At 36.5% G+C, this 12485-nt stretch overlaps 1 protein-coding gene across 1 annotated transcript in view; it reads right to left on the reverse strand.

Annotated features, from left to right (window-relative positions):
• The window catches only part of LOC107757641 (OX-2 membrane glycoprotein-like), a 21921-nt gene extending 11285 nt beyond the window's left edge, over nucleotides 1-10636 (reverse strand). Inside the window, exons 1-7 of the mRNA XM_016575181.1 lie at nucleotides 10487-10636; nucleotides 9313-9376; nucleotides 8978-9053; nucleotides 7727-8059; nucleotides 6237-6566; nucleotides 2700-2981; nucleotides 2362-2383 (exon numbers count right to left, since the gene is read on the reverse strand). Coding sequence (XP_016430667.1) covers nucleotides 2362-2383; nucleotides 2700-2981; nucleotides 6237-6566; nucleotides 7727-8059; nucleotides 8978-9053; nucleotides 9313-9351 — 1082 coding nt within the window. The 5' untranslated portion in view covers nucleotides 9352-9376; nucleotides 10487-10636. The remainder of the gene's footprint in view (nucleotides 1-2361; nucleotides 2384-2699; nucleotides 2982-6236; nucleotides 6567-7726; nucleotides 8060-8977; nucleotides 9054-9312; nucleotides 9377-10486) is intronic.
• Nucleotides 10637-12485: the final 1849 nt, after the last annotated feature.

The raw sequence follows: 12485 nt of genomic DNA on the forward strand, positions 1-12485 counted from the left end.
GTTTATTGCCTTAATGTCCTTGGGAAGCAAGTCAAAGTGATAGTAGCAAAGAAAAGCTCAATAAAGATGTTTATGTGAAGAGGGAGAATAATCTTGGGAGGAACCAGGCTCAACTGGAGGAGCTCATCCTCCTCTGGAAACTTCAGACAAATGTGACACTCAACATTTAAGGAACAGCCATACAGTTTCGGGTCAAATGGAATGTAACATTCAGTTCTAAAGGGCCAAGTTACTTTTTTCAATCTTCTTATTGTGAATGATTCATCAGAGCTTGTTACTGAAAAAAAAAAAAGTTTTCTTTATTATCTTTATAATCTCAAAATACAATAAAAAGCTCTGTAGACATCACTCTCACTCCATTCTGGTATTTTAACACCCACTTTTCATGATTTAATCAAGTCCTGATGAATAAAATAATGTGCCCTCCATTTATTTCCTGTTTCACTCATAAATAATTCCCATCATTGAAGTAAAATGAGTTGCAATGGCAATTCACATTGAATTTGTGTTCATCACACCTTGACTCTGTAGAAGCATTTTAAATATTAAACGGTCATGGTATAAGATGGGCTTCTTGCAAGAGACAGGAAGTGGCAATACCTTAGGCTTCCTGTGGTTCTGTACATAAACGGGGCTCTGTATAAACATACTTCACCCTTGGCTTTGGTTTCACTATAACCTTTGCTACTATACTATTTTTTACATTTTATCTGACAAATATGTTTTTTACTTCATATGACAGCATATTTAATATGTGTAAATCTAATATGTATGTACACATATTACATTTGCGTATGGGTTATATAGATATTTTTAACATGGTGGACTGAAATACTTCTGTCCCTCAACAATAAATAAAAAAACGCTTGATTTTAATTCCAACACAGTAATGTGCCTGTGATCATCCAAATTCTGAACTTGTTGCTTCACCCTGTCAAAAATTAGTGTCAAAAGCAAAGAGTTTAAAAAATAAAAATTTACAGCTTTATCCAAAGTAAACAATTTCTTCTTCCTGTGCTTATTCTTGCACACAAACTTCTACATTCTTATATGTGTACACCCTTATATTTAAAACATAAAGGCATGGATCCAACAGCATTTAACATTTATATAAGCATTATTTTATAACTACTTTGTAAATTAGTATAAAAAATTGTGCATAATTTTATTCAGCATTAAATTAATGTGAGACATGATATTAAAGTGGACAGACATTGCATGGTGCTACTGACCATATCAGCAGGTGAAGTTAGCACCTCTTCAGGCAGATACACAGACATAATAAACATACTTCACCCTTGGCTTTGGTTTCACTATAACCTTTGCTACTATACTATTTTTTACATTTTATCTGACAACAAAACATATTTCAGTGCTTACTAAATTACTTGCTTATTTTAGTTACTTTCTAATGCAATAAAATTCAAACTCAAAAAATCACAACCGAGCAGAAGAAATTTAGGACCACTTCACTGATTATAAGTCAAGTGTTTAGTGCAGTAATGAGCTATGAGAGAATGACTCAATGAACACAACCTGAACAGAATGATTTGACTTCCCATATGACTGGCCTGAGGCACTTTTTTCACGCCCCAAGGCTTCTTGGGCGGATGTAGCTGCTTTAGTTTGAATGTAAAACTAAAACTAAAAAAGTAAAACTTTTTTTTCCTTTCGACCCTCTAAGGTGACCTGCAGATTCTAGGAGAGGAAAGTTGAAGAGAACGAAGCAGGAAGGAAGACTTGGATAAAGAAGACAGATTGTGCGAGGTTAGTGAGTCATTCTGGCGTCTCTCTCTCAATTTCCGGCTATACATTTCTCCAGTAGCTGTTTTCATCATCTCCTCTGTAAAAGGCATCTGGGGTATTTATTGACAATAGTGCAGTCTTTAACTTAATTAACTTTAACTTAATAGGGTGAAACACAATATACAGTCCATCTAAAAATCTCAAATGTATAACGTATTTAAATATTATATTATTATATATTTTTCTATAGTTATATTTTACTATTTCCATACGTCTTATATCAAGAGTGATATTACCATACATGTAACATATCAGGCAATATATCATTTTCATACACACTTGCATTCAGTGGGTAGATATAATTTAGTTTATAACATATATAAAATCCCCATAGTAAATTTGTATATGTACATATGTTAATCATATCTATATGATGATTTGTTTTGTATTATATGTAACAACCACATGTTTTAATGGTTACACTTTATTTTAAAGGGGTCATATGATGCGATTTCATTTTTTCCTTTCTCTTTGGAGTGTTACAAGCTCTTGGTGCATAAAGAAGATCTGTAAATTTGCAAAGACTAAAGTCTCAAATCCAAAGAGGCTGAAATGAGAATGACGTGGACGTTCCTTGCTGCAATAAAAACACACACACATATTAACTAAACAAATCAAATATTCTCAACAGTCTAGAAACAAAACCAGAACATAACAGGACAAAAACATAGAGTTGAGTAAGTTTCACTCACATTTATTCAGAGACACATAGATGGCAGACTCAAGGCCTTGGTGACGAACTTCACACTTCACAAGTTCATCGTCCAGTAGCTCAGTCTGCATTTCAATGGAACTGACCACCATGGTGGTGCCGTCCCCTAGCTGATAAAATGATGTGACGGCAGGGCCCAGAGTTTGATTATGACCCTCCGAGTTGAGTAAGTTTCACTCACATTTATTCAGAGACACATAGATGGCAGACTCAAGGCCTTGGTGATGAACTTCACACTTCACAAGTTCATCGTCCAGTAGCTCAGTCTGCATTTCAATGGAACTGACCACCATGGTGGTGCCGTCCCCTAGCTGATAAAATGATGTGACGGCAGGGCCCAGAGTTTGATTATGACCCTCCACGTTCCAGGAAATCTCTGCTGCAGGACGTGACACGGCTGAGCAGTTCGCCTCAACAATGCCCTGCGATACGGTGACGTAACTGGCCTCAGGTTTGGGTAGGACTAGGAAAATGACATATAAAGACATTAACATTGTACTTTTTAACAGTGTAAAGATTTTTAAATATGACTGTAAATCAATTAAGCATTTAATTTGAATTAATTTCATGATACGACACTTGATTAACTACATTAATCACATATCAGTGTATTTGCTGGAAATTTGCCCCAATTTAACATAACTAAAAGACACTGAAACATTGAATAGACATTATGAAAGGTGGTTTTAATAGTATTGTTTAAAAGTAGTACTTCAAGCTTAAAAATAATAATTATGCGAATGTGGGCCAGGGTGAATGACACCTACACTTATGAATAAAAATAATGTTAACTTAAAATAGAATTAAAAAAAATTGGTAACACTTTAGTTTAGGGACCAATTCTCACTATTAACTATAGGTGCTTATTATCATGCATATTACTAGCATATTGACTGTTTGTTAGTACTTATAAAGCACATATTAACGCCTTATTCTGCATGACCACATTTTGGATCCCTTACTCCTACCCTATACCTAAACTTAACAACCTTACTAACTATTAATAAGCTGCAAATTAGTAGTTTACTGAGGCAAAAGTTGCAGTTAATAGTTAATAATAAGAACTGGTCCTTAAAATAAGGTGACCAATTTAAAAAAATTTAAAAAAACACACACAAAAAAAAAACATTTTATTTCAGCTAGTTGCCAACATTTTTTCATTTTAAATTAGTTTAACTTGGTGTACTAAAATAACTAAAATAAACCGAAGTAAAAATTAATAAAAAAAATTATATAGACATAAAAAAATTTAAATGACAAAAACACACAAAAATTGTTTCACTAAAACTTTAACTAAAATAAAAAGGAAAACTGCATAACTTCAGAAAGCAAAAAAATAAACACATTCAAAATATTAATAAATACTATAATATTATCTCAATGATACTAAAATATCACTTTGGCCTACTGACAAGTCAGGCCCATATCTATCTTTAATTTGTTTTTGTTCCATATCAAAGTACATTTCTTATTTTGCAGATGCATTCAAACCTTTATTATCTGCTAATTCCCTCAGCAATTGCAGTAAATTAACAAATTCAATTCACAGTCCTAATTTTAACATTTTGTTTACTTTTTAAATCTTTAGACTTAAAATCCATAGAGATATCCTGTGTACTCATGGTTGCTGAGATAATGTTTAGCTGGGAACCCTCACAACAGTCTTAAGTGTGCCAAATATGTGAACTTTGTATATGTCCATTACAAATACTGTATTGGTCATGTTGAACTTTTCTTTGTTGTATTGTAAGTGGTAGCTTCATTCAGAAGACAAAAGAAGGCGCTTGTGTTGTTATGCTGATTACAAGCCGTCAGACGCTGGTCATGTCTGCAGCAGACTCCATCAAAGAGGGACACTGTGACATAAGTCAGATAAAAGAGAAAGAGACAAATCATGACAAGACGAGGGGAGAGTGAGGCTCTGTCCACTTCTGTGGCTGTGTGAGCTTTTTGGTGACAACAGCCAGACTGTTTGGGGAATATCAACAGAGGGAAAGCAAACACAGTGGAGCTCTGTTCTAGAGGAACAGAGACGCAGTAATCGCACTGGCCCTCATCCCAATCTATCCTCTAAACTACAGTCACAGCCAAGCATTATAACCAGTGTCAGCTTTGACTGATTGTGAGCTTCCTCCCCAAAAATAATTTACCTAAAAGTGGACGGGATGTTTTCAACGGAGTAAAAAAATCTGGATGCTAATATCACCACTGCTAAACAGTTGCATGAGATAAAGAATGTAGCGCATTTTGTTATCTCTGTGTAATTTATTGCAGTACTGCACTGAAACTTATTTGAAACAGGAAATACTACTGAGCAATAGTTATCGCTGTAGAAATCTAAGTGTAATTTTAGAGTGAACAAGGAAGAAATCCATCAAATTAAAGTAACAGTTGACACCAAAAATTAAATGCTGTCATTTACCTAATAGTACAATAAGAAAGCATCATAAATGTGGTCAATATGACTTCTGTCCTATGGTCACATCAAAAGAAAAGTAGTTTCCAACACTTCTTTTCAGCTAACTTTAAGAGGTTTAAATGATTTGTTCACAAAGTGGAAGGATCTGGCAAGTCACTGACTCAATTCAGTCACAGTGTTCGAAAGCTAAACAATGTTAATTTTGATTAGTTTGTCACACAAAGCTATCATATGGCAACTTGCTTTTTGCATGCTTTTTAAAACCTGAAAGTCTGTATTCACTGCGATGATGGACCATGGAAAAGAGTGACTAACACAGTTTTCAGAATTTCTATTGGTAACACTTTATTTTAAGGTGTCTTTGTTACACGTTACATGTATACTATTATAATAACAATTAATTATGCATAATTACATGCAAGTAACCCTAAGCCAAACCCTAAACCTAACCTTAACCATATAAGTACATGTACAGTAGTTAATTAATATTACTCAGTACTTAAATGTATAATTACACTGTAACACGGACACCTTAAAATAAAGAGTAACCTTTCCATTTTTATATTCAGTCGAAGAAAGAAAGCCATGTGGATTTGGAAAAACAAAAGAGTAAATAATTTCTATTTTTTCTCAGGTTTGTATTTATTTTATTTTTTTTACACAAAACTTATTTTTTTCTGCATTTTTACTTTTTAATTACAGCATTGTTTAGTACTATTTTTATAAGCTGTTTTCCTCACACACACACAAACACTTTCTCACTCTCACTGCATCTTTCAGTTTGTTACAAATACACCCACTCCTACATATATTTAGATACTTTGTATGACCCCGAAGAGAGGCAAGGGGGCTGTTAAATACCCAAACAATGCTAATGGAAAAAGCACATTGATTGAACATGTGAAATGTTCCAAACCCACACGCATGAGATTTCATGCAAAATTACACGTGTGAAATTTATGTATTTTTTAGCTGTCGCAGCTTAATTCTGTTCGCAGTGCTATTTACTGTAGTAACATCCATGTGGGTATTATAAAACATCAACGTTTCATTTTAATTCAGCAATTAGAAACATATATTAGAAGAGGTACATTCAAGCTTTTTATGAGTTGCATTTTTACTGTACCTTTTATTTTAACTAAATCATGACAAAAAAATAAATAAAGAGAAAAAAATTCAAAAGTGTCAGTCTTCGATGCACTTTCACAAGAACGTTTCATTTTTGGGTGAACTATCCCTTGAATTTTAAAGCAAATAAACATGCCTATAAGCACTGTCATTACTACTCTTTGCACTTACCATAAACTGACAGACAACCTGTTGCACTCTTAATGCCATCTGGGTACGTGTGGAACTCGCAGGTGTAACAGCCCTCATCCTCTGTCTGAGCCTGGTGTATGGAGAGCTTGGTTTGCCCAAGTGACGGATTTAGTGTGATCCGATCCTTGAAAGGGGTCTTAATGATGGGTCTGTCATTCTTGACATAAGAAGCAACAGTGGTGGTGTCCCCTTGCTCAGCTGTTTTTTTCCATAAAACCTGCCGGATTCGCTTACTGAGAATGTACTTGCACAAAAGAGTAACAGGCTTTCCGCTCACAACTGTTTTATTGTCCATCATTTCCACCATTGCTGAAAGGAATACAAAAAGAAAAGTGAAGAGATTTTACATGCTCTTTAACTATTAAGTAGGAATGTTCACTCAAAAATGAAAATCATGTCATTATTTACACCATACTTCACTCTTAAAAAATAAAGGTGCTTCACGATGCCATAGAAGAAGCTTTTTTTGTCTAAATGGTTCCATAAAGAACCTTTAACATCTGAAGAACCTTTCTGATTCACAAAAGGTTCTTTGTGGCGGAAGGTTCTTCAGATTATGAAAAGGTAAGAAAGAGATGGTTCTTTAAAGCAGTGGTTCCCAACCCTGGTCCTGGAGGCACCCCAACACTGCACGTTTTGCATGTCTCCTTAATCAAACACACCTGATTCAGGTCATCGGCTCATTAGTAGAGACTCCAAGACCTGAAATTGGTGTGTCAGAGAAAGGAGACATGCAAAATGTGCAGTGTTGGGGTGCCTCCAGGAACAGGGTTGGGAACCACTGCTTTAAAGAACCACTGAATGGTTCTTTGTGGAAACAAAAATGGTTATTCTATGGCATCGTTGTGAAGAACCTTTTAAGCACCTTTATTTAGAGTGTTGGTGACCACTGACTTGCTATTTTATGGGGAAAAAACCCACTGATTTCTCAAAAATATCTTATTCATGTTCCACAGAAGAAATAAATGTCATTTTTGGGTGAACTATGCCTTTAAGACTACGTTCAGGTTAATATTCGGAAAATGCACGACACTAGAAATTAGCATACATTTATTGCCTTCAGTTGTAACCCGCACTCACTTAGGCTGATAAAAATTTACTTATCAGAAACCCAATGGCAGTTTTTATCTGATGTAGAGTCTTGTGATTTTCGTGATAGTTTGTTGTCAGTTTTTTAAGTAAAAGAGGCCAGGCAGGAAAGTGGTTCTCACCACTTCCTGTTGGGGCACTATTTATAACTAATCGTCAATGTTTTGTGAGCGCAATGTGATAACCACAAATAACAGCCATTCATCATGAAACCATCATAGTGCAGGTCTAAAAAATAGCATTTCCTATGACACACTTTTGCAGTCCCTTTGATGAGTAATATTTCCTTCTAAATTCATATATTCAAATCATCAGTGGGGAAAAATATCAAGAGCACAGAAACATTTTTAGAAAGTTTGAAAGTGATTCCCAAGCCTCACCCGTAAGTGAAAGACACGTCCTTCCTCTCTGCTGCCCGGTTGGGTACACATCAAAAAGACACTGGTAGCAGCCCTCGTTGGCTGGCGCGACTCTTCTGATGGTGATAACGCTGGTGTGAGCTTGCTGACCTGCGGTTTGCTGTGAAAGCTCAACTCCATCCACTTGGGTGACGTGGTCATACTTATCAGGCTGATAGTGTAGTATAGTTTTATTTGTCATGTCTAACCACAGCACTTGTTTTAAATCCTCTCCTGTCTCCAAGGTAATATTGCAGGCCAGCATGAAGGGAAGTCCAGTCATCGCCTGCAGATGAGACGGTGCAAGGACCTTACCTAGGACATATCGACAAAACAGATATGATTTAAAATGGTATCATTTTGTAAATATTAGAATAATATTTAACAACGATATGAAAGAGCACATGGGTCAATAATTTTAAGTCATTGTTTTATTCATACCTATTAATTTATTCAAAAATACATTTAAAATGCAATGAATGTATCCACCTCTTCTATGATGAGCTTTTTTTTTTTTTTAATTAAAACTTAATTTTGTTATTTTTATAGGGGCCATAAAGCATAAAATGTTAGAGTGTTACAACTGTCCTGTCCTTTTCATAATGAAGATAAAAAGCCGATCTTTTATTTATAATCTGTATTCATTAGATTTTTTTTAAACTTTTGTCTGCCTAACCATAATCATGTGGCACAACCAACCTGCAGAAACATGCAGGGGGGAAAAATAGAGGGGAAAAAAACATAAAACAGTAAATGTGTGTTATAATGAGCTCTTGTAGATATGAAAGCATATTTCCACCACCACCACCACCAAAAAAAAGGCTTCTTTTTTATTGTGAGTTGATAATCTTTATTTTTTTATTTTGTGGCACAAAGCAGAATTGTGAGATGTAAACTAAAAATTGTGAGATCAAAATCAATTCTCACAAAGTAGGAGAACACAGATCACATTTTATATCTCACAATTCTAATTTGTTTTTCTCATAAAAATATGTTATTACATTTAATGGTTACACTACTCAGTTTAATCTCTTCTTGAAAATGGCATAAAGGTTGATCAAAACCATATAAAACCAACACAAACACAAAGAATACATTTTCTAAGAACCATCTGCTACACGTGTTTTAAGATTTGTCCTTTTCTTTTATCATGGTCACTCTTATATGTCATTGACCTACATTCTGTTCTAGATCTTAGATACTCTAATGTTTAGAAAGGAAACAAACAGGCACCTTGAAGTCGAGAGAGCAACATCAGTGTCACCCAGACTTGCAGAGATATTGCAGACATAGATCCACACATCTTGACCTGCAATAATTTCGTTAGTAAATTTTGCCAAACAAACATTCAAGTTAGACAAATAGTGTTTTACCAATGGATTTCCAGAATCCTGTCTCTGTATTAGTCATGTGCATTAAAGCAGATTCTACATAAACAAGTTTCACAATGGCATAGTTCATTACAATGGGTAACCAAGGCAGTACTGCCCTAATGAGCACTGCTACATTGTGTGAAATGTCTAAAAAATATACGGCACTAACAAAGTCAGAAAATTCAAGTTACTTACAGCCACAGATTTGTATAGAACAGACGGTCCACACGACATCAGTTCAGCTCCTCAACAGCCATTGCTTTGTAATAATAATAAAAAAAATATATATCTGGTGTGCTATTTAAAGATACATTTTCTATTTGGTAGCATACAGCCCAGATTCTAATCAGACGTCTGGTCTGTGTTGCAATTTGAGGATTCAATGCACTATTTATGGCATTTTCAGTGGTAACAGTGCAATTTAGCATTTTTGGATTGTTTGGAAATGTGATTGTTATTTGCCACGTGTATGTATAGCATGAAAAGCAAAATCTCCAACCACCAGCATCCTGTCAAGGTTTATTACCTTTCTGGCACTTTAACAACAGTTTAGGTACCATCAAACTCCCACTTCATAGACTAACATTAACTGGAGGAAATAGCTTCCCTTGCCCTTTACACAAACTATATGATTAAAATCACTTGTGGTTTAACTCTGCCAGTAAATCCACAGAAAGAGTGGTTCTAGCAGATGATTTTTGGGCCACATGGCAAATACTTCCAGACAGCCACACGCCCCTGCTGACCTCAAAAGATCATGGTTGGGCCTTTTTTTTTTCCTTTTTTTTTTGGTTGTTGTTGTTGTTGTCCACAATCCCCCAACCCCCATCATATTTCATAATAACATTCATTAATCATTTTTAATGTGCTAAACAGATCTGTGGTTTATGTTAATTATAGGCATGTTATAAAATATATAAATAAACGTTTTATATTATGTGTAATGATTTGAATAACAGTCTATAAATCATGATCTGTTAAACGATATAATTATATTTGTTAATCTGTAATCTATCTTGAAGAATAATTTCTAAATTTTCACAAAATATGTGATATGGACAATTTCACTGAAGATTAATGATTTATAACTCCTTTGCTAGAATAGAAGAAAAAAAAACACTCAAATGTCCATAACTAAAGTAATTTAAAGTTAGAATGACCAGATACGTGGAAAAACCTTTGTAAATTAACTCATGCAAGCAAATTTCAGGTCTACTTTAACTACTAATTAAAAAATTAGTCGACTAAGAATATATGGATTATTATTTCTGAAACTTAAGAAGAAAATTAAAAAAACTTTAGCCCCTGGTTTGGTTTTACCTTTATTAAGAAACTAGTTTTAATATAATATTTAGAATAAGCGACTCACCTTGCAATGCATGGCTGCGTTCATCCGTATTGTAAAAACACAAGCGTTGGCAAATCCAGTGGCTCAGCGTTATTCTGGCATGTGTGAGATTCGGGATACGAATGGAAGTGGAAGTGAGGAAGTTGGGCATGCAGTCGTGGTAAGCATAGCAATCAGTGCTTAGAAAGGCCCAGTGACGCTTAGCGCATGGAAGCGTGCAATTACTAGACCGAGTAAACAGCGACATCTAGTGGTGTGAGCCTTCTGTAATCAATATCTACAAAAAAAAATAATCAAATTTTTGGTAAAACGACAGCCTGACCCAATTACAAAATATATACTTTGAGGAATTTAACTTTTAATAAATGTTCTGGAACATAACAGGCTAAAAATCTAATTATCCATATGAGAGACTGAGAGCTAGTGTATGTATTTTGATAATGTCATGCCGATTTTTTAATTGTCTGTACTGGGGGTTATGTTTAAAGTGGGAAAGGCAATACTACAAAACACTGAGCCCTTTTAATTATAGGCTAAACAATAAACATTAAATAAATAAAATCTATTTATGACTAAAACTTTTAACAGTAGGCTACTGTAGCTTTGCAGGTAGGTTTCTTGAAGCATCTTGGAGACGTTGCCACAGTTCTTCTGGATTGAGTCTGTCTCAGTTTGTTCTGTTTCTTCATGTCATTCCAGACAGACTGGATGATGATGATGAGATCAGATCTCTGTGTGGAGCACTGGCTGTTGTCAGACTCCTTGTGCAAACAAAAATCTCACTGGATTAAAATAATGACAAAAGGAATGTTTGGAAATGTAAACTGACATTTCCCACTGACACACTACAGCAAAATAACTGGCTTAAAACCTTTTAGAGTGAGTGAGTGAGTGAGTGAGTGTGTGTGTGTGTGTGTGTGTGACGTTTGCTACTGTGCTGGAGCACGGAGCGAGAAGACGTGGAGAACATTTACAAGGAGAATATAATGAAATCAAGGGAACCAGGAAAACAGACGTAGCTTAGGAGTTTGACATTCACAATTCTGGACAAGGGAGAACAGAACGGGTTATGACTCAAATAGGGCAGATAACGAGGGGCAGACAGGAGAGGAGGATAACCAATACACTCTGGAGGCCCCTCGGGACAGACACGGGACAGCAGGCCTCGAGAGCGGTACCTATTCGGGCGCCATGGCGGAGCAGGCATCTCGGGGAGCCATGGCGGATCAGACAGTTCGGGGCGCCATGGCGGATCAGGCAGACTAGGAAGCCATGGCGGAGCAGGCAGACTAGGAGGCCATGGCGGAGCAGGCAGACTAGGAGGCCATGGCGGATCAGATAGCCAAAAAGACTAGGAGGCCATGGCGGAGCAGGCAGACTAGGAGGCCATGGCGGATCAGATAGTTCAGGAGGCCATGGCAAAGCAGACAGTTCAGAAGGCCATGGCGGAGTAGGGACTACGGACGGACCCATACTACCCATATAGTAATACTATAAAAAACTTACTAGCTTCACATAGATGCCCTGCGAACATCTCCCTGCAGGGCCCATGCTGGCTTTTTGTGGGCATAGTGGGCTATAGGGCCAGCCCACACCAAACCTAAACAGGCCCAGTGCGGGCTAGCCCAGGCGAGCTCCCACAGCTTTGGGCTCACTGCGGGCTCTCTGTGAGCAGCCCACACTAGCGGACAGCCCGTTTGGGACACAGCCCAGAGCAACTTTTGTACCTTTGGGCCCATGCAGGCATTGGTGGGTGTACTGTCCATGTTGCAACTAGGAGAACACTAATAACATTGATTCTCCATTCTTTAGACACTCAATTGAACTGGAATGGCTCAAACCAAAAGAGACCTTTTCAGAACCTGAGGCTAAGGAGGGTTGTAACAGGTAAGCTAGCATGCGCTATTAAGAAGTGAAGTGACATGTGACCAAGTATGGTGACCCATACTCGGAATTAGTGCTCTGCATTTATCCCATCCAAAGTGCACACACACAGCAGTGAACACACACACACCGTGAA

Source organism: Sinocyclocheilus rhinocerous, unplaced genomic scaffold (assembly GCF_001515625.1).
Source record: "Sinocyclocheilus rhinocerous isolate Xijiao unplaced genomic scaffold, SAMN03320098_v1.1 scaffold1254, whole genome shotgun sequence".
In the NCBI taxonomy this organism is placed as follows: Eukaryota; Metazoa; Chordata; class Actinopteri; order Cypriniformes; family Cyprinidae; genus Sinocyclocheilus; species Sinocyclocheilus rhinocerous.